Here is a 21,900-nt window from a genome sequence, read left to right as displayed (position 1 = left end):
AGGTGGACTGGCTGTGCTAAATTGCCCCTTAGTGTTGGGGGAACTAGCTTGGATTAATGCATGGGATTATGGGGATAGGGCCCGGTGGTCAGTACTGACTTGATGAGCCGAATGGCCTCCTTCTGCAATGTAGAGATTCTATGATCTTTCAATGAGTATAAAGCAAGTATATTCTTCCAATGTTTTATTGGTCCAATGGTACATAAAGTGTTATCTAAAATAGAAATCCCATTGTGTACTGGCTGTTTTAAAGTTCTGCAAATGAGTGAAATGACAAAACTTATTAGCAAAATGTTCAAAAGAAATTCTACCTGATCCTGTTTGTAGTCACAAAGAGCCTTCAGAACAATTTGGTTCTGGGCCCGATCAGTACCAGTAGAGGGGTTACGTGGTTTCAGCTGAACTATCTTCTTTGATTTGTTTACCAGGTTTGACACCTGCCTTTTGTATTCATGGATTTTCTCTTGATCTTTCTGCCAAAATAAAACAAAGAAAACATATCCAATAAATGAAAAATCCAAAGCCAAGTAGTAAAAAACAAGTCACTGGGGATTACGTGTACCTGTAAACGTGCCACTGCATTATCATAGAGATTGGGAAGTCCAAGTATATACAAATCATTCAATTTGTTTGCTTAATACTGGCTAATGTTTCATACATTAAACAAACCTAAACCTAAAAGTAACAACCCATAAAGTTAATGGCTCCCATTTTTCTAATACTGCCTCTTTCCCTGCCACCATGCACCACTGTTCAGTTGAGCAATGGTTGAATTTGGTGTTGCAGGCTGTCAATGACCTGGGCTTACCAGTGCAGGCCAGTGTCCTGGCAAGACCAGCACCAGAAAACAGAAGCAAAATACAGCTGCAGGTCTCATTATCAACTTTCAGGCGTTCTGCTGCTTCTGGACAATACCAGGCAGAGACACTGAGCTCCCTTCTCCCATGGAAACTCCTATGCACCATAGAGATGCAGGGGATGACATAGGTCTCCACTCCTTTACAATGGAGAAAGGTCGCTGAGGCAAAGCACAGGAATGTCACACTCAATGCTTAATTGTGAGATCTTAAGGAAACTGAACATATCTGATAATTCATCTAATGTTGGAAATCTGCACTTTAAAATTATCTATTAAATACCTCAGATTCTGCAATCATCTTCTCCAATTGTGGCAATGATGTTGTCTTATCACAAATGTATTTCTTTCTTATGGAGTCCTGCATTTTCTTCAATGAGTTTTCAGTTGCTTGAGCATCCTCAAAAAACTATAAAACAAAAAGAGCTTGGGAGTCAATATATAGGAGCATGAGCAGAATCACACAAACCTATAGTGAAGAGTGCAGGTTAGCCAGTTAATTGGAATCTCTTGACCACCTCACCATTTCCATAAACTGATGTTCTCCTTCCTTGGCGTAACAGTTAGAAAGAGTGAGTGTGCAAACCCACAGGGCAAAGTGGTTCTTAAAACATTACCTTTGCTTTCTTCCACCTCACTGTCCCAGCCAGGGAGACTATTAATCCAGAAACTCAGCTAATGTTCTGAGGACCTGGGTGCAAATCCCGCCACGGCAGATGATGGAATTTCAATGCAATAAAAAATATCTGAAATTAAAAATCCACTGATGACCACAAAAAAGACATTGTTGACTCTTGGAAAAACCCCTCTGGTTCACTAATGTCCTTTAGAGAAGGAGATCTGCCATCCTTACCTGGTCTGGCCTACATGCCAGAACCACAGCAACGTGGTTGACTCTCAACTGCTCTCGGGCAACTAGGAATGGGTAATAAATGTTGGCCAGCCAGCGATGCTTGAGACCCACAAATGAATTAAAAAGAACTACAGATCTACAAAGTTAAAGCAAGAAATGAGATAGCCATATCCCAACTAGTAGGGCACAAATCATTTTCAAGTTTAAGTTATATTGACTAATCTGCAGAACTGGATAGTTTACCTGGAAGTAATTGGAATTCTCTTTCAGGTGAACTTCAATGCATTTGGTAAGCTGGAGAATCCAACTCCATTGTGTCTGTAGAGTATCGATGTAGGCCTGTAATTTTTAAAAGAGTGCACAAAATTCTCTCATATTTTTCTGAAGATTCAGCAAAAAAATCAGATTGTGATGAAATAGAAATCTATAATTTGCAATGATGAGTATGACATTCTTATATTAGCTAAAAGTGATTAATATCGTTTTGAGCCCTGGTGTTCTAACGCATATTTCTGAAGGTCGTAAATATGATACATGTATACACATGCTAGATTTTACCATAGTGCTTTTTTTAAAATGATGTGCACCGTATACAAAGATACGCAGGTTAGATTGATTGGCCATGGTAAATTGACCCTTAGTGTAAGGAGAATAAGCAAGGTAAAAACGTGGAGTATGGAGCTAGGGAGTGGGTGGGATTGTGGTTGGTGCAGACTTCATGAGCCAAATTGAGAAAGGATATACTGGCACTGGATAGGGTGCAGAGGAGATTCACTAGGTTGATTCCGGAGTTGATCCGGATAAACGCGAGGTGATGCATTTTGGCCGGAATAATGTAGAGGGGAGTTATATGCTAAAGGGTAAGCCTATAAAGAGTATAGAAACACAGCGGAACCTGGGGGTGCAAGTGCACAAGTCTTTGAAGGTGGTAGTACAAGTGGAGAAGGTTGTGAAGAAAGCTTATGGTATGTTAGCCTTTATAGGAAGGGGTATAGAGTATAAGAGCTGGAGTCTAATTTTGTATAGAACGTTGGTTAGGCAGCATTTGGAGTACTGCGTCCAGTTCTGGTCGTCTTACTACCGGAAGGACATGGACACCCTGGAGAGAGTGCAGAGGAGGTTTACCAGGATGTTGCCTGGTATGGAAGGACTGGGTTATGAGGAAAGATTGAGCAAATTGGGGCTGTTTTCCCTTGAAAGACGGCGACTGAGTGGGGATCTAATAGAGGTATACAAGATTACGAAGGGTATAGATAAACAGTGGTAAGCTATTTCCTATGTTAGAGACACACAGTACGAGGGGCCACGTGCTTAGGGTGAGGGGGGAGAGGTATAACACGGATATTAGAGGGAGGTTTTTCACACAGAGGGTAGTGGGGGTATGGAATGCTCTGCCAAGCAAGGTGGTGGAGGCAGGCATGCTGGAGTTGTTTAAGAGTTACTTAGACAGGCACGTGAGTGGGTTGGAGATGGGAGGATATAGGAGATTGTTTTAAATAAGGTTCATTAGCATTGGGACATCTCTGGTAATGTATAAGGATGTGGAATGATACTAATGTTTTTCTCTTTTAATTCACAGGTTGTAAGTCAGTCCGCCTTGTTGTCCAACGAGGGGCATACATGCGATGGGTCGTACAAGGGCTACTCTTGGATGTTCGAGAGTAGCCTAGTACTTCATGTCGTTAGTGTATGCTTAAACTGGACCAGATGCTGGGCAACACGACAGCTCAGTGATTATCACTGTTTGCTGTGCAGACACATGGATTTGGGCCAGTGTCTGTGGGAGTTTGCGCATTCTCCCTGTGCTTGCGTGGGTTTTCTCCGGGTGCTCCGGATTCCTCCCACACCCCAAAGATGTGCTATTAGGCTGACTGGAGGTAATAAACTGTCCCTAAATTAGTTTTCCCTCAATGTGGAATGCCATAAGCATAGATGAAGGTCATGGGTGGAGGGGGGACTGGTAATGTAAAAATGGCAGCACGGGCTCATTGGGCCGAAGGGCCTGTTTCCCGGGCTGTTTTTGTTCTTTTTGTTCTTTTGAGCGGGTTGGCTTATGAAGACAGACTGAATAGACTGAGGCTATACTCATTGGAATTCAGAAGAATGAGGGGAGATCTTACGGAAACATATAAGGTTATGAAGGGAATAGATAAGATAGAAGCAGGGAAGTTGTTTCCACTGGCAGTGAAACTAGAACTAGGGAGCATAGTCTCAAAATAAGGGGAAGCAGATTTAGTACTGAGTTGAGGAGAAACTTCTTCACACAAAGGGTTGTGAATCTGTGGAATTCCCTGCCCAGTGAAGCAGTTGAGGCTACCTCACTGAATGTTTTTAAGGTAAAGATGGATAAATTTTTGAACAGTAAAGGAATTAAGGGTTATGGTGAGTGGTTGGATAAGTGGAGCTGAGTCCACAAAAAGATCAGCCATGATCTTATTGAATGTGGAGCAGGCTCAAAGGGCCAAATGGCCTACTTCTGCTCCCAGTTCTTACGTTCCTATCAATGGCCTCCTTCTGCACTGTAGGGATTCTATGACTATGTAACTGTCAGTTATAAAACGACACAAGTTTCCTTCCAACGTTAGATGGGGAAACTGCAGTTTATTTCCAGCTCTTCTGATTTTATTCATGTCTCCGCATTTGCTGGTTTTGAATCTTTGGGGCTTTTTACATAGAGAAAAATTCATAATCAGTGAACAGCTAGGTTAATTTTCTTATATGACAGCATTGCCAAAAAATGTGAAGCTAGCGCTTCCACATATCCAGTGCACAGGAGATCTAAAATATCTGGTGAAAAATGTGAACTGATAATTCAATGCCGGTTTAATTTTTTAAATCAAGATTTAAAAAAAAATAAGGGCAAGAAGGATGATAAAAAGATTACCACCAGGACAGCTACATTATTACAAATCAAATTTCAGAGTAAGTAATATCTGCAATCCTAAGAGATGGAATTTCACCAAATGTAGGCTGACAGAGTTTGTTCTATTGAAATTAATTGTAAATTATATTGAAAATAGTAAATGGGATTATTTGAATCACAGCTTCAGGCAGCAATTCTATTGCAAGGTGAAGCCTCTCTTGAAGATTTTTTTTTCAAATAACAAGCATGAAGTTTTTTTTCGGTCCATGCATTCTGACTCAGGACGGCACAACGGGTACCACCGCTGTCTCACAACTCCAAGGACCCAGGTTCAATTCCGGCCTCGGGTGACAGTCAGTGTGGAGTTTGCACATTCTTCCCATGTCTGCATGGGTTTCGTCTGGGTATTCCGGTTTCCTTCCACACTCTGGAAATATGCTAGTTTCGTTGATATAAATTGCCTCTTAGTATCCGGGAGATGGTAGAGGTGTGGGGTTAGGGCCTGGGTGGGATTGTTGTTGGTGCAGACTCGATGGACCCGAATGGCCTCCTTCTGCACTATAGGGATTAATTCAAATATAACATTTAATATTAGAGCCCATGTACTGGAACAGGTCTTACTCAAGCAAGAATGAATGCTAAGTGCTTATTTCTAGGATCTTCCCAAACATACACGTGGCACTTCTAGTTAGGAAATGACAGCATGAAGCTTCACATTTAATTAAATATAATACAAGATGGAAAATGAATGATGGAATATTGGGTAAATCCTTCATGAATAATCAAACAACACAATTTCCATCCAACAAGTGCTACAAAAGTGTTGTGCCAAATTCAGGATGCAAGAGTTCTGCAATTATTTTTGCCCTGCTTTTGTATCAAACTATTTCCCACTGGGAAATTAATTCATTTATTTTAATCACATCCATTAAAATAGCAAAGGGATTTGATGCAATTGCAGCACCCAGTCAAATTTTTAGGCTTGTAGCAATTATCACTAACATCTCGCACAGGTACCTAGACAATGAATAGTGATTGTGCTCCACATGTATTGAAGTGCTACTACTTCCCTTTATCTCTAAACCTGACAGTAAGCTTAATTGACAAGACTTAGTCAAGATCTACACTGCCCCTAGAGAATGATCAACCAGGCAGCCCCACCTCAATCTTGTCAGCTGCAGGATGATTATTTGCTACTAGCTGATCACCATCTTGTTTGAGTCTGTTTAACTGCTTTTCTTTTTCTTCCAACTGGCTCATCATCACCTAGCAAAAGTAAGTAAAATTTAAATAATTAAACATGGATGCACACAACCAATCATTTGATAGTAGAAAATTTGAATATTGATGAAAAGAGACATGTTGACAAAACTTTTTGTCTTGCATTCATTAGGACAAATGCAAGAATGCTAAATTTCAAACATTCATAACAATTTATACTCGAGGAGAAAAGGGTACTGATTAGTTGGAAAGTTGTGTCTGATTTGTTGAGGCATTGCCTCTGAACGTATTCAAGAGGCTGCCAGATATAGCGCTTGGGACAAATGGGATCAACGGTTATAGGAGAAAAGTAGGATTAGGCTATTGAGTTGGATGATCAGCCATGATCATAATGAGTGATGGAGAAGGCTCGATGGGCCAGATGGCCTCCTCCTATCTTGTTCAATGTTTCCATGTTGCCATGGAGGAAGCGAGATGGCATTATAGACTCCCCATGCAATTCAATAAGGTGAAGGCTTGAATACATTTCTCCTCTTTGCAGAGAAAACAGGGGTCAGTTTTCTGGCCCAATTTGTTCCAAAATTGAGGGCCATTCTTATTGTCTAGCTTATGGATTCCAAAGGGAATTAAAAGGGGCTATTTGCAAAACACAAAGTATAATCCTTCAGAAAACTTTTGAGCTTCTCCACCATACTCCATCGCTTCAATGTTCCACTTGTTGGTGAAATGCAGGAGTCTTTTTTTTTAAACTGCCAATTGATTTCTATAATTTCCTGTCCAATTTCCCCAATCCATTTGATAGTGGCTTACTATTGACATTCATATCATTTTGCATTCATTACCACAGGTCAATTATATAGGATGCGAATGCTACAAAAAGCTCCCTAAGGATACGTGAAACAGAACAAAAATGAAATATTCCCTCTCTTTCTTTTTCCCCTCTATACTCTTTTTCGGATTACAGAAGTTACGCAGAAAGGAAATCATCCATCCATACTGACCACCTCCACCCCAACCCCAAGTCTCATTTTTTAAAAGGTATTTTAGTTGAAATGTTACTATTTTTGAAGGCACAGATGGCACTAAAATTGAACAAAATATCTTCACATATAACTTGAAATGCATTGTTTAGTTAATTAAAATAATATAGAATATTTATTACCATGTTTTTCCCCTAAAAGAATTTAAGTGATTCTACAAAAAATTCTAAATATGTAAACCACAAAGATAAAGCACGTAGAATTGCAACAAAAAGAATGTTAATGTAGGAAGTGTATTAATACAAGGACAAATTCATCATAGACCAAAAAAGACAGATTTCCTTGCATATGGCTTTCCTTAAAGAATTTAAAATTCCCTAAAGTAAAAAGGTATTTATTGTTTGATTTTTCACCAAACTTGACAATGGGGTAAATCTTAACAAGTTGGTGCTCTTGCATTGGATTCTGACTCCATGACAGTGCAGATACAGTCAGTTCCAGAAGTACTCAGTTAAATCATACTTGGAAGTACTGTGTACCATACTGATTTTCTATAAACGATATAGAGGCAATGGAGAAGGTGCAAAAACAATATTAGAATGGAGAGATTATAACTTTCCGGAAAAACTGAACAGACTTTTCTCTCTAGGACTTTAAAGTTATGATGGGATATGACAAGGTGGACGTTGAGATTATGTTTCCAGTTAAACAGCTTCCAAAACTAAGGGACATAAATATATTCAATTATTACTAACAAATCCAGTTAAGGGCGAAGAAAATTCATAACCCCAAGTGATTAGAATGTAGAACTTGCTAGCACATGGAATAAGTGAGCTGAAAAGTATGGATGCTTTTAGGGGAACCTAGTTAAATACATGAAGGAATTGAATGGTATGCAGATCAGCTTTGAACGAAGTAGGGTGGGAAATGCCTCAGATGGAACATAAACAACAGCACTGACCATTAGGGTTGAAAGGCCAGTTTCTGTGCTATATTTTCTATGTAACTGACGAGGAAAGCAACACTTCTGATTTGCGGTTCAATTTCAAATTTTGATTTAAAAAAAATGGTCAGTAACGTTCGATGGCAGGTAGTAAGTATAACATTAAGGATCAGCCACATGTTATATACCTGCATTTGGAAAGGAACAAAAAACAGTAGCTTGTGTTGCGGCTTCAGTATCCAATCTTCCCTTTTTAAGCAAGGTTTCATGCAGGGAGTGCTACCTTACAAATTCATCCAAAACCATAGTAGCAATTAGAGATTAAGGATGACTGAAAACTACATCAAAACTTTGACTTAAAAGTAAACCTTTCCTATGACTGCCAATAGTTTGAAAGTTCACTGCCAGGAAAGGCGGTGATAAGAGCACGAAAAAGAAGGTGGAGTAAAAATAGAATATGGAAAGAGTAGTAATTGTAATTTCACAATTACGAGTGTTGGTCATTGTTTGAGTCTGGCTCAGTGAAGACAGATAGTTAGTAGCTACCACAACTTTTCAAAATGTCTGGCATCAACACATACGTGTACTGCTGAAGCAAGTGCAAAAATTGATTTCCATCTTCAGCATGCTACTCTCACCCAACCCAGCTGGTTCAATTTATGGGGGTGGGGTGGTGAATGACATAGAGGTAATTTACACATCAATCTTATATCTGTAGAATGGCGCTCGGGTGAGTTTTATTCCAACAAATACAGACTTACGGAAAAAGCTTCTTGTTTTTCAGCAATCTTTGTGTTCTTATCACTCCAATCGTGAACAAGTTCTTCTTCCTCACGGTCATTGATCCACATAATTTCATTACTTGTGGCTGAAATTATGTTCTGGAGCTTTTTTAGTTGATCAAGTCTATCCGCTGAAGCTTTCTGGCATGCGTGCAAAAATCAACACTCGTTATCTGTTCAACTAAGTTACCAAAAATATCTGCTTTCAGGTTTACCAAAGCCTTCACCTTACCAAAATGCTTTCGTAATGACTTTCCACTGCTAGCAAGTGTTCTCTGTTGCTGTCAGAATAGTTCCCCTTCTAGGAGACAAAGGGAAAGCAATCAGAATTTCCAAATGTAAAACCTTCATTAGATATTTGATTTTCAATGTCATCAGAAAAGTGGTACTGGAAGTTACACTCTGCAATTCAGATATGTTCAATTTGGCAAGCTGCACAAATAATCTATATCTAATTGAGCATTTACAGCAGCAGCCAAGCTTCTCGTGATCTTTAACTCCACATTCTGGAGTAAGTAAGCAGCAAATAATTTAATCAAAACTTTTATTTCACACAAGATCCTTGCCAACACCACCAGCTCAGTATATCCATGTCTTGCACAGTTTGCTCGAATTAGAAGTTTGAGTATTATGTCACAAACAGACTGCATTACACTACAATGAGATAGCAGGCTTGTTGGAATTTGCTACAAACTGCAAATCAAAAAGACCTCATTACTGTAATAGCTGGGCCTCCCAATAATAAACTTCAGCAAATCTCAAAGTTATTTCCGGATTCTGGACAAAAACATAACACTAAGAAGTAGGCAGGAGGGATTTTAACCTTCAATGGCAGGCAGTAAATATAACATTAAGGATCAGCCACATGTTATATACCCGCATTTGGAAAGGATGGAAAGGAAAAGGCAAACAAAACGAAGGGTTGAGCAACAGGGTTATATGCTGCCACCAGTTTCTCACCTGGCAGTGAAAGTTAAAATCTTATCCACAAGAGAGTATCACTAGCGCAAAGCTTAGTATACTATAAAGAGGCTTTCAAAAGTATCTTTCAATTCCTTACAACTTTAGCTGTTAAGGTAAAGCTGGCATCCGCAGGGCAGCATAAGTAGTAATTGAAGGTTAATATCCTAAGCTGCAATTGTGCCAACTGTTCATTGGGAAATTTGTCATATGCATTAGCCCACACTCTCAGTTTACAAATACAGTGGACTTGAAATTCATTTCATTCTGCTTGTAGATGCATAACTAATAGCATGGATCCAGTACAGAGCCAAACCAGGTCAGCGTGTCAATAAAAATTGTGCCTCGTTATAATATTTGCAGTGAGCTAGATGTGCCTGCTGCTCTTCCAAAGAATGAGGGGGCCCAAACAGGGGCCAGCAGTGGCCCCTTTATGGACTGCTGATTAGGTCACTGTAGAACTGAAAAATAAGTCTGGACATGCCTCATATTCGTGACCTCTGCAATTTAGGTAGACTTTACTTCTAGTGTGAATAAACTTTAATTACACAGCACAGCCAAGAACAATAAAGAACAAAGAACAAAGAACAAAGAACAACCCAGCACGGGAAACAGGCCCTTCGGCCCAACGAGCCCGAGCCGCCGCATCCTCCTACACCTACCCTGCCCTGTGTGTCTGCGAGTGGAACCCCTAACTTAGCCAGATTCAGGGGAGAATAGTGTCAATTTGGTAAACCAATCAGCCTAAGAGCACATCTTTGGGGTGCAGGAGGAAACCGGAGAGCCCGGAGGAAACGCACGCAACCACAGGGAGAATGCGCAAACTCCCACAGACACAGGCCCAAATCCATGTATCTGCACAGCTAACAGTGCTTGTCACTGAGCTGTTGCGGCGCCCGTCTACTGGTCCAGGATCAAACACACACACCGGCACGAAGTACTAGGCCACTCCCGGAACCTCCAAGAGCAGCCCACGCACGACCCACCGTGTGCATGCCCCTTGTTTGACAACAAGGTGGACCTCCACCTGCGGAATAAAAAGACAAAAACGTTAACATATAAGTCTGCATTTCCGGTGTCTCCCGAGGCTCTGACCCTATTTAATACCCCCTACTATAACCCTCCATCCTTGTTTCGCTCATGTGTCTAAGTAAACCCTAAACAAGTCCAACGTTCCTGCCTCCACCACCCTACTCGGTAGCGCGTTCCATACCCCCATGACCCTCTGCGTGAAGAACCTTCCTCTCACATCCAAATTATACTTCTCCGCCCTCACCCTTAGATCATGACCTCTCGTAATTGTACCCAGTCTAGGGAGCAGCCTCTCACTATTGACTCTGTCTATTCCCTTCAGTATCTTATATACCTCTATCATGCCTCCCCTCAATCTCCGTCTTTCCAAGGAGAAAAGTCCCAGTTTCTCCAACCTTTCCTCGTAGCTCAGTCCTTCCATGCCAGGCAACATCCTGGTAAACCTCCTCTGCACCCTCTCCAGAGTCTCCACGTCCTTCCGGTAGTAAGGTGACCAGAACTGGACGCAGTACTCCAAATGCGGTCTAACCAACGTTCTGTACAACTGAAGCATTAGACGGCAGCTCCTATACTCTATACCCCTTCCTATAAAGGCTAGCATTCCATAAGCTTTCCTCACAACCTTCTCCACTTGTGTCGCAACCTTCATAGACTTGTGAACCTGCACTCCCAGGTCCCTCTGTATTTCTATACTCCTAATCGGTCTACCTTTTATCACGTAGCTCCTCTCTGCATTATTCCTTCCAAAATGCATCACCTCGCATTTGTCAGGATTAAATTCCATCTGCCACCTATCTGCCCAATGTACCAACCTATCTATATCCTGCTGTATCACCTGACATTCCACCTCAGTATCCGCCAACCCTGCCATCTTGCTGTCATCCGCAAACTTGCTGATCACACCACGTACGCTCTCTTCCAAGTCGTTTATGTATACTACAAAGAGGAGAGGTCCCAGTACTGAGCCCTGCGGCATACCACTGGTCACTGGCCTCTAGCCCGAAAAGGTCCCCTCAACAACTACCCTCTATCTCCTATTGCCCAGCCAGTTCTCAATCCACCTAGCTACCTGTCCTTGTATCCCATGCGCCTTAACCTTTTCTACCAGCCTACCATGAGGGACTTTGTCAAACGCCTTACTGAAATCCATATAGATGACATCAACAGCTCCCCCATCGTCAACCGTTTTTGTCACCTCCTCAAAGAATTCTACCAGATTCATAAGGCAAGACTTCCCTCTAACAAAGCCATGTTGCGTATCCCTAATCAGATCGCAACGCTCCAAATGCTCATACATCCTACCCCTAAGTATTTTTTCCATTAATTTCCCTACCACCGATGTCAAACTCACCGGTCTATAATTTCCAGGGTTATCCCTACTACCTTTTTTAAACAGCGGTACCACATTTGCTACCCTCCAGTCTTCTGGGACCTCACCTGTGTCCAAGGAAGAGACAAAGATTTGCGCCAGAGACCCAGCAATTTCATCTTTCACCTCCCTAAGCAGCCTGGGATAAATACCATCAGGCCCCGGAGCTTTATCCGTCCTTACGCTACCTAAAAGCCCTAGCACTTCCTCCCTCGTAATAGATATTTCCTGCCACTGATCCACAGCTCCCTCCAAGACACTGCATGACACCGAACCCCTCTCCTTCGTGAATACCGACGCAAAGTATTCATTCAGGATCTCCCCCATTCCCTCTGACTCAATACATAACTCCCCACTTCTGTCCCTAAGAGGACCAATTTTCCCACAACTACTCTCTTGCTCCTAATATAGGAATAAAATGCCTTTGGATTTTCCTTAATCCTATCAGCCAAAGCCATTTCATGCCCTCTCTTCGCCCTTCTAACTCCCCTTTTTAGCTCCCTCCTACTCTCTCTATATTCCTCCAGCGCACTCTCCGTACCCAGTTGTTTCGACCTAACATACGTCTCCCTCTTCTTCCTTACCAAGTCTTCGATACCCCCTGTAATCCATGGCTCTCTAATCCTACCTTTCCCATCCTTCCGCTTAACCGGAACATGTCTCTCCTGCAACATTTTCAGTTTGCCCTTAAAAGCCTCCCACTTGCCAACTGTGGACTTGCCAGCTAACAGTCCCTCCCAATCAGTGTCCTTCAGCTCCCTCCTAATCCGGCTATAGCGCGCCTTCCCCCAGTTCAGCACCCTCCCGTTTGGCCGGCACTCATCCCTTTCCATTTTTATCCTAAAGTAGACGGACTTGTGGTCACTGTTAGCCACATGTTCACCTACCTCAACCTCAACCACCTGCCCCGGCTCATCACCCAACACTAAATCCAGTATAGCCCCTTCCCTAGTCGGGCTAGTTACATACCGCTTTAGGGACCCTTCCAAAACACATTTTACAAACTCCTCTCCCTCCGTACCCCCAGCTCTAGGCCCCCTCCAATCCACTCCAGGAAGATTAAAGTCACCCACTACAACCACCCTATTCTTCCTGCACCTATCCAAAATGCCCCTGCAAATGGCTTCCTCCACTGACCTCGGGCTGTTGGGTGGCCTATAGTATACCCCTAGCATCGTAATCTCTCCCTTTTTATTCCTCAACTCCACCCACAGCGACTCAATCCCTAACTCTTCCATATTGTCCTCCCTCTGCACTACTGTGATGTTTTCCTTAACTAACAGTGCCACCCCTCCACCTCTCTTCAACCCTCCTCTGTCACACCTAAAACCTCACCGTGCAGTAAAATAGCACGGTTAAGTGTATTAAAATGAATTTTATGAGATACACATAAAATATGATTGGCCGAGGGTTATGCTAAATGCCCATTTCTATAAAACTGTAAAATACATTGTGGCAAACATAAACCACTGGAACTCCTTCCTAACAGCACTGTTACATCACATGGTTCAAGACGGCATCTCACCATCTTCCCAAAAGCAAGCATACAAGAATAAAAAAAACTTTCATTTTTGATTCCAAGTAGATGTGCTTAACTAAAAATTACTGACAGAGGCCACTGTATCATTTATCAACCAGAATCTTGCAAATTTAACTTGTTTACTAAGATGGTCAGCTCCTGGTATAGGTTCTAAAATTGTAGTGGACCTGCAATAAAAATTCACTGATGGCTACAACAATAATTCCAGTTCTCTCAATGTTGGCAATTAATTTTCCAAGACTATGGGGCTATTTGCTAAGGCAAATAGGTGACTAGTGGAGTGCCGCAGGGATCGGTGCTGGGGCCTCAACTGTTTACCATTTATATAGATGATCTGGCGGAGGGGGCTGAGTGTAGGGTGACGAAATTTGCTGATGACATGAAGATGAGTGGAAAAGCAAATTGCGCGGAGGGTGTGGAAAGTCTGTAGAGGGATCTGGATAGGCTGAGCGAGTGGGCGAGGACCTGGCAGATGGAGTATAATGTTAGCAAGTGTGAGGTTATCCACTTTGGCAGAAATAATAGTAGGAGGGATTACTATTTAAAGGGCGAAAAGCTGCAGCATGCTACGGTGCAGAGAGACCTGGGGGTCCTTGTGCATGAGTTGCAAAAACCCAGTCTGCAGGTGATCAAGGTGGCGAATGGAATGCTGGCCTTTATAGCGAGGGGGATAGAATATAAAAGCAGGGAGGTCTTGCTGCAACTGTACAGGGCACTGGTGAGGCCGCAGCTGGAGTACTGTGTGCAGTTTTGGTTGCCGCACGTGCGCAAGGATATTTTGGCCTTGGAAGGAGTGCAGAGGAGGTTCACTAGGCTGATACTGGAGATGAGGGGGTTGGACTATGAAGAGAGACTAAATAGACTGGGTCTGTACTCGTTGGAGTTTAGAAGGATGAGGGGGGATCTTATAGGGACGTATAAGGTAATAAAAGGTATGGATAGGGTAGAGGTAGAGAGATTCTTTCCGCTTAGAAAGGATAGCAGGACTAGAGGGCACAGCCTCAAGATAAGGGGGCCAGGGGGGCAGTTAGATCGCAGTTGAGGAGGAACTTCTTCACCCAAAGGGTGGTGAATCTCTGGAATTCTCTGCCCGTTGAAGTGGTGGAGGCTACCTCGCTAAATATATTTAAGTCACGGGTAGATAGGTTTTTGAAAGACAAGGGAATTAAGGGTTGTGGGGAGAGAGCGGGAAAGTGGAACTGATCCATTTCAGATCAGCCATGGTCTTATTGAATGGCGGGGCAGGCTCGAAGGGCTAGATGGCCTACTCCTGCTCCTATTTGTTATGTTCTTTCTTAAGTTCTTATGGCAGTGGTCTTCATAACACAACAACAGCCTTCATACATTACTTGGAAACTACTTGCAGCCCACCTTATCCTCAACTGTGCTACGTGAACCATCTGTTGCATATCTTTGCTATCTATTCACAACTGGCTTAGCCATGGGATGCTGTCTGAACCAAGAGACAGCATTAGTTTCCTTCTCTCTTCCAACTCAGAACAAAAGCTAAGTCTTTGCTCCCAATGTCCATCCAGCTGTATTTTGAAATGTGGAATAAAACTACCCAGCAGCTCCATTCCTATGCAAGGAGTGGCACAGTCCACAATAAAACATGTTGGAACAATTCAACATGGCTTGAAGCAAGACACTTACTGGCCAGTAACTCTCAGCAAAATATGACATCACAACATCATGTGTTAAGTCTGTCATTCATTTTCAGTTTCAATTTTATAATGTGCCCTTCTTGCTCACTTTGCTGCTCTTCATACATGCTTCCAGCATAAGCTTAATACTTGTTAGATGATTTCTGGTAACATTATTGTGCTCCTTTTCAAGACATTAAAAATTATAAATCCGCAGCTTCACACATAGTTAATGAAAAATGGAATCTCCTCGTAACTAAAAATATAGGCCATGGATTTCCACTTCTCTAGTTCCATGCAGTAATCTTGAAATTATTTTCAAATGGGTTTAGATCATAAGACATAGGAGCAGAATTAGGTCACGCTGTCCATTGAGTCCGCTCTACCTTTCAATCATAGCTGATATTTTTCTCATCTCCATTCTCCCGCTTTTTCCCCCAATCCCTGATCCCCTTATTAATGTCCACAGCCTTCTGCAGCAAAGAGTTCCACAAATTCACCATTCTCTGGCTGAAGAAATTCCTCCTCATCTCTGTTTTGAAAGAATCATCCTTTTAGTTTGAGGTTGTGCCCTCTGGTTCTACTTTATCCTACTACTGGACGCATTCCACATCCATTCTATCCAGGCCTCACAGTATCCTGTAAGTTTCAATAAGATCCCCCCTCATCCTTCTAAACTCCAATGAGTACAGACCCAAAGTCTTCAGCTGTTCCTCGTACGACAAGCTCTTCATTCCAGGAATCGTTCTTATGAACCTCCCCTTGACCCTTTTCAAGGTTAGTATATCCCTCCTCAGATACAGGGTCCAAATGGGATCTGACCAGAGCCTTATACAGCCTCAGAAGTATATCCCTGTACTTGTATTCTGGCCTCTTGACATGAATGCTAACATTACATTTGCCTCCCTAACCGCTGAATGAACCTGCACGTTAAGTGTAATCTTGAACAAGGAGTCCCAAGTATCTTTATGTTTCTGATTTCCTAAGCATTTCCCCATTTAGAAAATAGTCTATGCCTCCATTCCTCCTTCCAAAGAGCATAACTTTCAAATTACAATACCCACTGCAGCAGCAGGCAACATTGGCCACTACTTTTCTAATCTCAGAAGATCTTAAACTCAAAGAGAGTGCAAAAATTTTGGGAAGCAAATCTTTCCAATTAGCTCAAAAACATTCCATGTTCAGCAGGGTCTCAGGTAACAAAGATCAGCTTGGAGAATATTTTGGAAGCATGGTCCTTCTTTCAGGAATATTGTCCCAAGTGCAGCGGTGGTCTTCCTTCCAAGTATGTTTCCATTACAGCAAAGCATAATTTTTGTGGGGAAAATATTCAAAGGCTTTATATAGTTACCTGTTCCGCTTTGAGCTTATCTATTTTCCAGCGAAAATCTTCTAGGCTCCTATGGTATCTTCTTTGCTCGTTTATCTGGTGCTCTACCGAGGCTGCATCTACTCCCCATTCTTGAGTGTCTAACAGATGCTGTATGGAAAACGAACAGATTAATTTAAGAAAATTTAAGGACTGATTAGGAACAGTCAGCATGGCTTTGCGAGTGGAAAATCATGTCTCACAAATTTAATTGAATTTTTTGAAGGGGTAACCAAGAAGGTAGATGAGGGCTGTGCAGTTGATGTTGTCTACGCGGACTTCAGCAAGGCCTTTGACAAGGTACCGCATGGTAGATTGCTGCATAAAGTTAAATCTTATGGGATCCAGGATGAGGTATCTAAATGGATACAAAATTGGCTTCTTGACAGAAGACAGAGTGGTGAAGAAGGCATTCAGCATGCTTGATTTCATCAGTCAGAACATTAACAAGACATCCCAACTCCTGTATTCAAAGTGGTACAAGACATTAGTAAGGCCACACTTGGAATACTGTGTGCAATTCTGGTCACCCTATTATAGAAAGGATATTATTAAACTAGAAGAAGTGCAGAAAAGATTTACTAGGATGCTACCAGGACTTGATGGGTTGAGTTATAAGGAAAGGCTGAATAGAGTGGAACTTTTTTCCCTCTGGAGCAGAGGAGGTTGAAGGGTGACCTTCCAGAGGTCTATAAAATAATGAGGGGCACAGACAAGGTAGATAGTCAATATCTTTTCCCAAAGGTAGGGGAGTCTAAAACTAGAGGGCATAGGTTTAAGGTGAGAGGGGAGAGATGCAGAAGTGTCCAGAGGGGCAATTTTTTCACACAGTGGGTGGTGAGTGTCTGGAACAAGCTGCTAGAGGTAGTAGTAGAGGCAGGTACAATTTTATCTTTTAAAAAACATTTAAATAATTACGTGAGTACGATGGGTATAGAGGGATATGGGCCAAATGCAGGCAATTAGGATTAGCATTCGGATTTAACAAAAAAGGGTGCCATGGACAAGTTGGGCCAAAGGGTCTGTTTCCATGCTGTAAACCTCTATGGCTATAAGAATAATTATGGTTGACTTTCCCTTTCTATTCTTTCCTATTACAGAAGGCTAATTGCCAATTATGGACTAAATTAAAATAATTATTAAAATAGTTTAACCTACGTTATGAATTAATATTTGACACAAGCATTAGGAATGACATCAGAGGGGAAAAGAAAACAAACCTTTGATACAATTCTGTCCATATGGTTTACAAAAAATCAAGCATAAAATCAATACTGATTACCTTGACTGTACTAAATATGCAAAAGCTGGATTTAGCTCCCATATATCACACAAGCAGAGAGGTCTATGGCCAGATGCCTACCCCTAAAACCAGCCATTGGAAATTTATCCTTTTCTCCCTTTGAATTTCCAATCCACTTGCGGCAGTGATTCCATCTGCCCTTGCCCCTGCCCCTCCCTTCCCCAGGAGGTATTTCAGCCCATAACTGAATTTTATTTTGAAATTCTTTAAACCGCTGCCATACGGCACAATTTTGGTCTCGTGCCACTGATACAGAACCACTTGAAGCAAACATATCACCCTGCACAACACAAAGCATGTCGCAAGTTATCGCAATATAAAACCTATCTATTTTCAAACTTTTCTGTCCATGTTACACTAGAAAATACACATCATTGTATAGTAGGTTAGAGAGCAAGAGTTCTTCATAAAGCAAAACACAACTATTCAATCAACTTAATTAGCCCAAGAGACTAATAAATATAATGAAGCTTTTTAAAAAAGTAATGAATTTATAGCTGAATAAATCATTATGTAGATTGGGCTTAGCATGACATGTGCACAGGCAATTGATGATGCAATGGTATCAGAAGGCATGTAGCATTGTACAACTGATGTTAATGATGATATTACCTCCTGGAATTCCATAATCTTCATGCTTGGAGTAAGAAGGTGATGCGGCTACATGGAGGGGAGGATGGAAACCAAGAAAGGACAGTATCTGGAGCACTGGCAGCACCCAAGTTGTAGGTACCAATACCAGATGGCTGACCAACCAAAATAACTCATATCTAGATTTTTCCTATTGGTATCATGTAATAAGATTTCCTTTTGTCCCAGAGCAGTAAGCAAGATGTACCAGCTGTTGGCATATAAACTGCAGCTTCTTGCCATTGGGGCACAGCTGTAAAGGTGACAACTACTCTAATGCTCACGCACTGGGTATTTCCAAGTAGCTTCTGATAATATTCAGCAATTAGCAGTGCAGTTGGCAAAATAATTGTCAAAAACCCTGCTCAGGCACTCATCAAATTCAATTCTTTTGCAAGTATATACCCAAATTATTGGGGTGTTGGTGGGGGACGGAGAAGGAAAACTGAATGTGAGGGAGAATAAAGAGAAATTAACAAATTTCAATGGGGAATGCTACAAGGACAGACCATATTCTCAAGGATGCTACAAGGACAGACTACAACACCAATGAGATAATAAAGGCCTTATCAGAACCTGCTGGATTAACAGTGTAAATTGTGAGTGACGCCAGCTACTTCATTCAGAACGGCTAAGCATTTTAGGCAGCAAATAGCTGCGATGCTTTTGTTCTCAGACAATCCACGATAATCTGATCTCCCTATTCACAGTAACATGACTGGAAATACCTGCTTCCCGGTCACATCTCAGTCAGCCAGGAACAAAAGCTGTAAATAGGTACAATGAAGTACTCAGTGCTACTTGATTAATAATTGAGATTCTGCCGACATTTTATTGCGATAATGCTTGCAGTGTAGGATTTCCTCGAGCTGTCACTTAAACATTGTCAGTCTTAGGCTTAGGAAGTGGAATGAGAGATATGTTATAAAGAAGGAAACTAATGAGACAATTCACATGTGAAGATTAAGAACAGAAGATTCCCAATTCTCTTTCAACCAAACCCACTGTCTTCTCCTCAAACCACTTTTTATAGAGCTGGAAATAGCAATTTTGCCTATCATCTCATTATATAATAGATGGCCTATCAGTCGACTTGCCCCATTATATTCACTTTGAAAAAATATATCTAATTTGTGTTTGACGGAATCTCCTGCAGTTTCAACAGCTGAGTGTCTAATTGATGTACACACCAACTTCACTTAACATCCATCACCACTTGAGTTAGAACTTCTTCCTGGTGTACTTTTCTCTAAAATCAGAAATGGTTTAGTGGGTAAATGGCAGAACTTAAGGACAAAAAATTGAAAAGAAAGAAAGAAAAGGAAACTTTGAATTTAGTTCTTAATTAATAAAGTCAATTCTTCTTTACACTATTCTATAAATACATAGTCACTTTTTTCCAAGTGCAACTTTACTTACCTTCTGTTGGCTTAACCAACTGTACATCTCACTAGTGGATCTTGAAAGCCCATCATCGTAGGAACCTTTGGGTTTTTGGATGCTGCGTGGCCTTAGAGTCCGGCTCCTTTCAATCATTCGCTCAGCGTATCGGTCAGTGATAGCCTTTGAAATGGCATGCATCTGAGTCCGAAGGCTAAGTAGCCTGCAGGAAAGTTTCAAATATAGTGACTACTGAACACGTCTAGCTGAAGAGAGCCCCAACTAAGTATAATATTCATTTTTCACTGTCAGTTTTGATTTTGGCATCTGTTATCCACCCTCATGTCATTATGTGGGTTTAACCCTCACATCCAGCAAATTTGTGGAATTAATCTTCACCTTTCTTGTCCAGATGAAGCCCAAAACAGGAAAATTGGAATGTCGTGTCCATAACAGAGCCTGATAGGACTAAATCAAGAGAGGCCGAGGGTCATTTAACAGTCCTAAAGATTCCAGCCAAAAGAAAGAATCTTACTCATCTTGGCGTCTTCTGCCTACTTGGATACCATTGGGATGAGACTTCTAAAGTTAAACTAGCCCCTCGTTTGTCTGCAGCAGGAACTTCAGCCGACTTCAAAGATAAGGCAAGATGTCACCATGCAATAATAGCACAACCTCAAGCCAGTAAGTGGACTCTGCTCGATCCTCTCATTGGGCAGGGGGGGTTAAAATTGGCCTGAAAAGGACACTACAAAATCTAATGAATCAGACCAATTTTGCAACAAACACTAAAAGTAAACAAGTGACTACCTGACCCACTTTGTTTTCTGCTCACCATTATCCATCATTATTCTGATTTGCAGTTACCTCACACTTACACAATTTCCATAACTTCACAATCACCCAACTTTTTTATTATCCTGGCAAATAAATTTAATGATGAGTTCAGTTAGGGAAAGCTGGACTTGTAACGAAAATACAACAAAAATTTCCTCATTTAATTTGAGGCAACAGAAAAAAAATGCTGCAAAAACATTTTAATTTATTTTAATAAGCTACTTCACAGGTGTGACAAATTGGACACCCAGGTTCTATCTTAAATGGCTTGTCAGAGGGGCAGGGGAAGATCTTTCGAGCAGCAGAGAATGTAAGCAAACTATTTTAACATGCTTACATGATGCCATCTCTGATCTGACGATTAATACTGATTCTATTCAAAAATACATTTTGGACTCTAATAATTCCATCATTCATTCGATAAACAAAAAAGTTGCTGTCCATTATATTTCCTCTATTACACATGCTGTTTATTTTGCCCCATGTCTCTGTCAATAAAACTGTCCTGATGTAGCGTGCCAGGTTGAGAGGAAAGGCACTGCCTCAGTGGGTACATAATGCCAAAATAGATAGACCCCCTTGCCCAATACCAGCCTAGGTAGCTAAAACTACCAGCCTACCCGCTTGCTGTTGACCTCTATCATGTGTAAAATAGTAGCGGGATGAGGCACTCAATTGGCCATTTGACAGCCTCAATAGGCCCAAGTACAGGGGGCTACCCAATGCCTTGTAAAATGGGAGCTAGATCTGGGATGAGCATTGCATTTTACAAATGTCCCTGCCTTCAAACTTGCCATCAAGGCACCATAAAATTCCAACTAATAAGTTTTTCATTTTGCAATATCTGATGGATACTTTCTGTTACAAGTCATGTAAAAATGTTATGAAGTATGGAGATGGAATTGAAGTTCAGATCAGCAATGATCTGATCAAATGGCAAAATAGGCCCACAGGAATGAATGGCAAACTCCCATACCTATGATTCAAAACTAATCTTCAATTTATTTCAGCTTAAACTTGATTAGAAGTAATTTTCCTTACTTGTTTTGGGTTGATTCAGAAGCCATGCCATTATGTCTCAAATCTTCAGCATAGTCTTCAATTTTTGCTAGCTCCTCACCAGCAATTTTCAACAATTCATCAATTTGTAATCTGTTTCTTCCGGGCATACCAGAATCAAAAGCATTCAGATCCTGAAAAGAAATAAGAGAACAAAAATGGCTCTTCACCAAAGAACATTCTATTCCACTGTAAGCATATGACATGATTTCATTTTACAAGCAACTAATGTTCAAGTATTCAAATAATTTTGTACAGAAACATGACAAATTAATGCTTT

At 41.3% G+C, this 21,900-nt stretch overlaps 1 protein-coding gene and 1 long non-coding RNA gene across 3 annotated transcripts in view; one reads left to right on the top strand and one right to left on the bottom strand.

The window, feature by feature from the left end:
* Nucleotides 1-21,900, bottom strand: part of LOC145346511 (desmoplakin-like) — an 82,676-nt gene that overhangs the window by 40,203 nt on the left and 20,573 nt on the right. For both annotated transcript variants that reach the window (XM_080193870.1, XM_080193871.1), the window contains exons 3-11: nucleotides 21,603-21,754; nucleotides 19,764-19,947; nucleotides 16,394-16,522; nucleotides 8,731-8,799; nucleotides 8,478-8,639; nucleotides 5,734-5,838; nucleotides 1,953-2,048; nucleotides 1,140-1,265; nucleotides 312-473 (exon numbers count right to left, since the gene is read on the bottom strand). In XM_080193870.1, the coding sequence (XP_080049996.1) occupies nucleotides 312-473; nucleotides 1,140-1,265; nucleotides 1,953-2,048; nucleotides 5,734-5,838; nucleotides 8,478-8,639; nucleotides 8,731-8,799; nucleotides 16,394-16,522; nucleotides 19,764-19,947; nucleotides 21,603-21,754 (1,185 nt within the window). The remainder of the gene's footprint in view (nucleotides 1-311; nucleotides 474-1,139; nucleotides 1,266-1,952; nucleotides 2,049-5,733; nucleotides 5,839-8,477; nucleotides 8,640-8,730; nucleotides 8,800-16,393; nucleotides 16,523-19,763; nucleotides 19,948-21,602; nucleotides 21,755-21,900) is intronic.
* LOC145346513 (uncharacterized) overlaps nucleotides 1-21,900 on the top strand; it is an 87,750-nt gene that overhangs the window by 54,075 nt on the left and 11,775 nt on the right. The gene's annotated exons all lie outside the window — the stretch shown is intronic.

This window comes from Carcharhinus amblyrhynchos, chromosome 8, assembly GCF_965287045.1.
Source record: "Carcharhinus amblyrhynchos chromosome 8, sCarAmb.v2.hapA, whole genome shotgun sequence".
In the NCBI taxonomy this organism is placed as follows: domain Eukaryota; kingdom Metazoa; phylum Chordata; class Chondrichthyes; order Carcharhiniformes; family Carcharhinidae; genus Carcharhinus; species Carcharhinus amblyrhynchos.
This window is presented reverse-complemented; position numbering and strand designations above follow the sequence as displayed.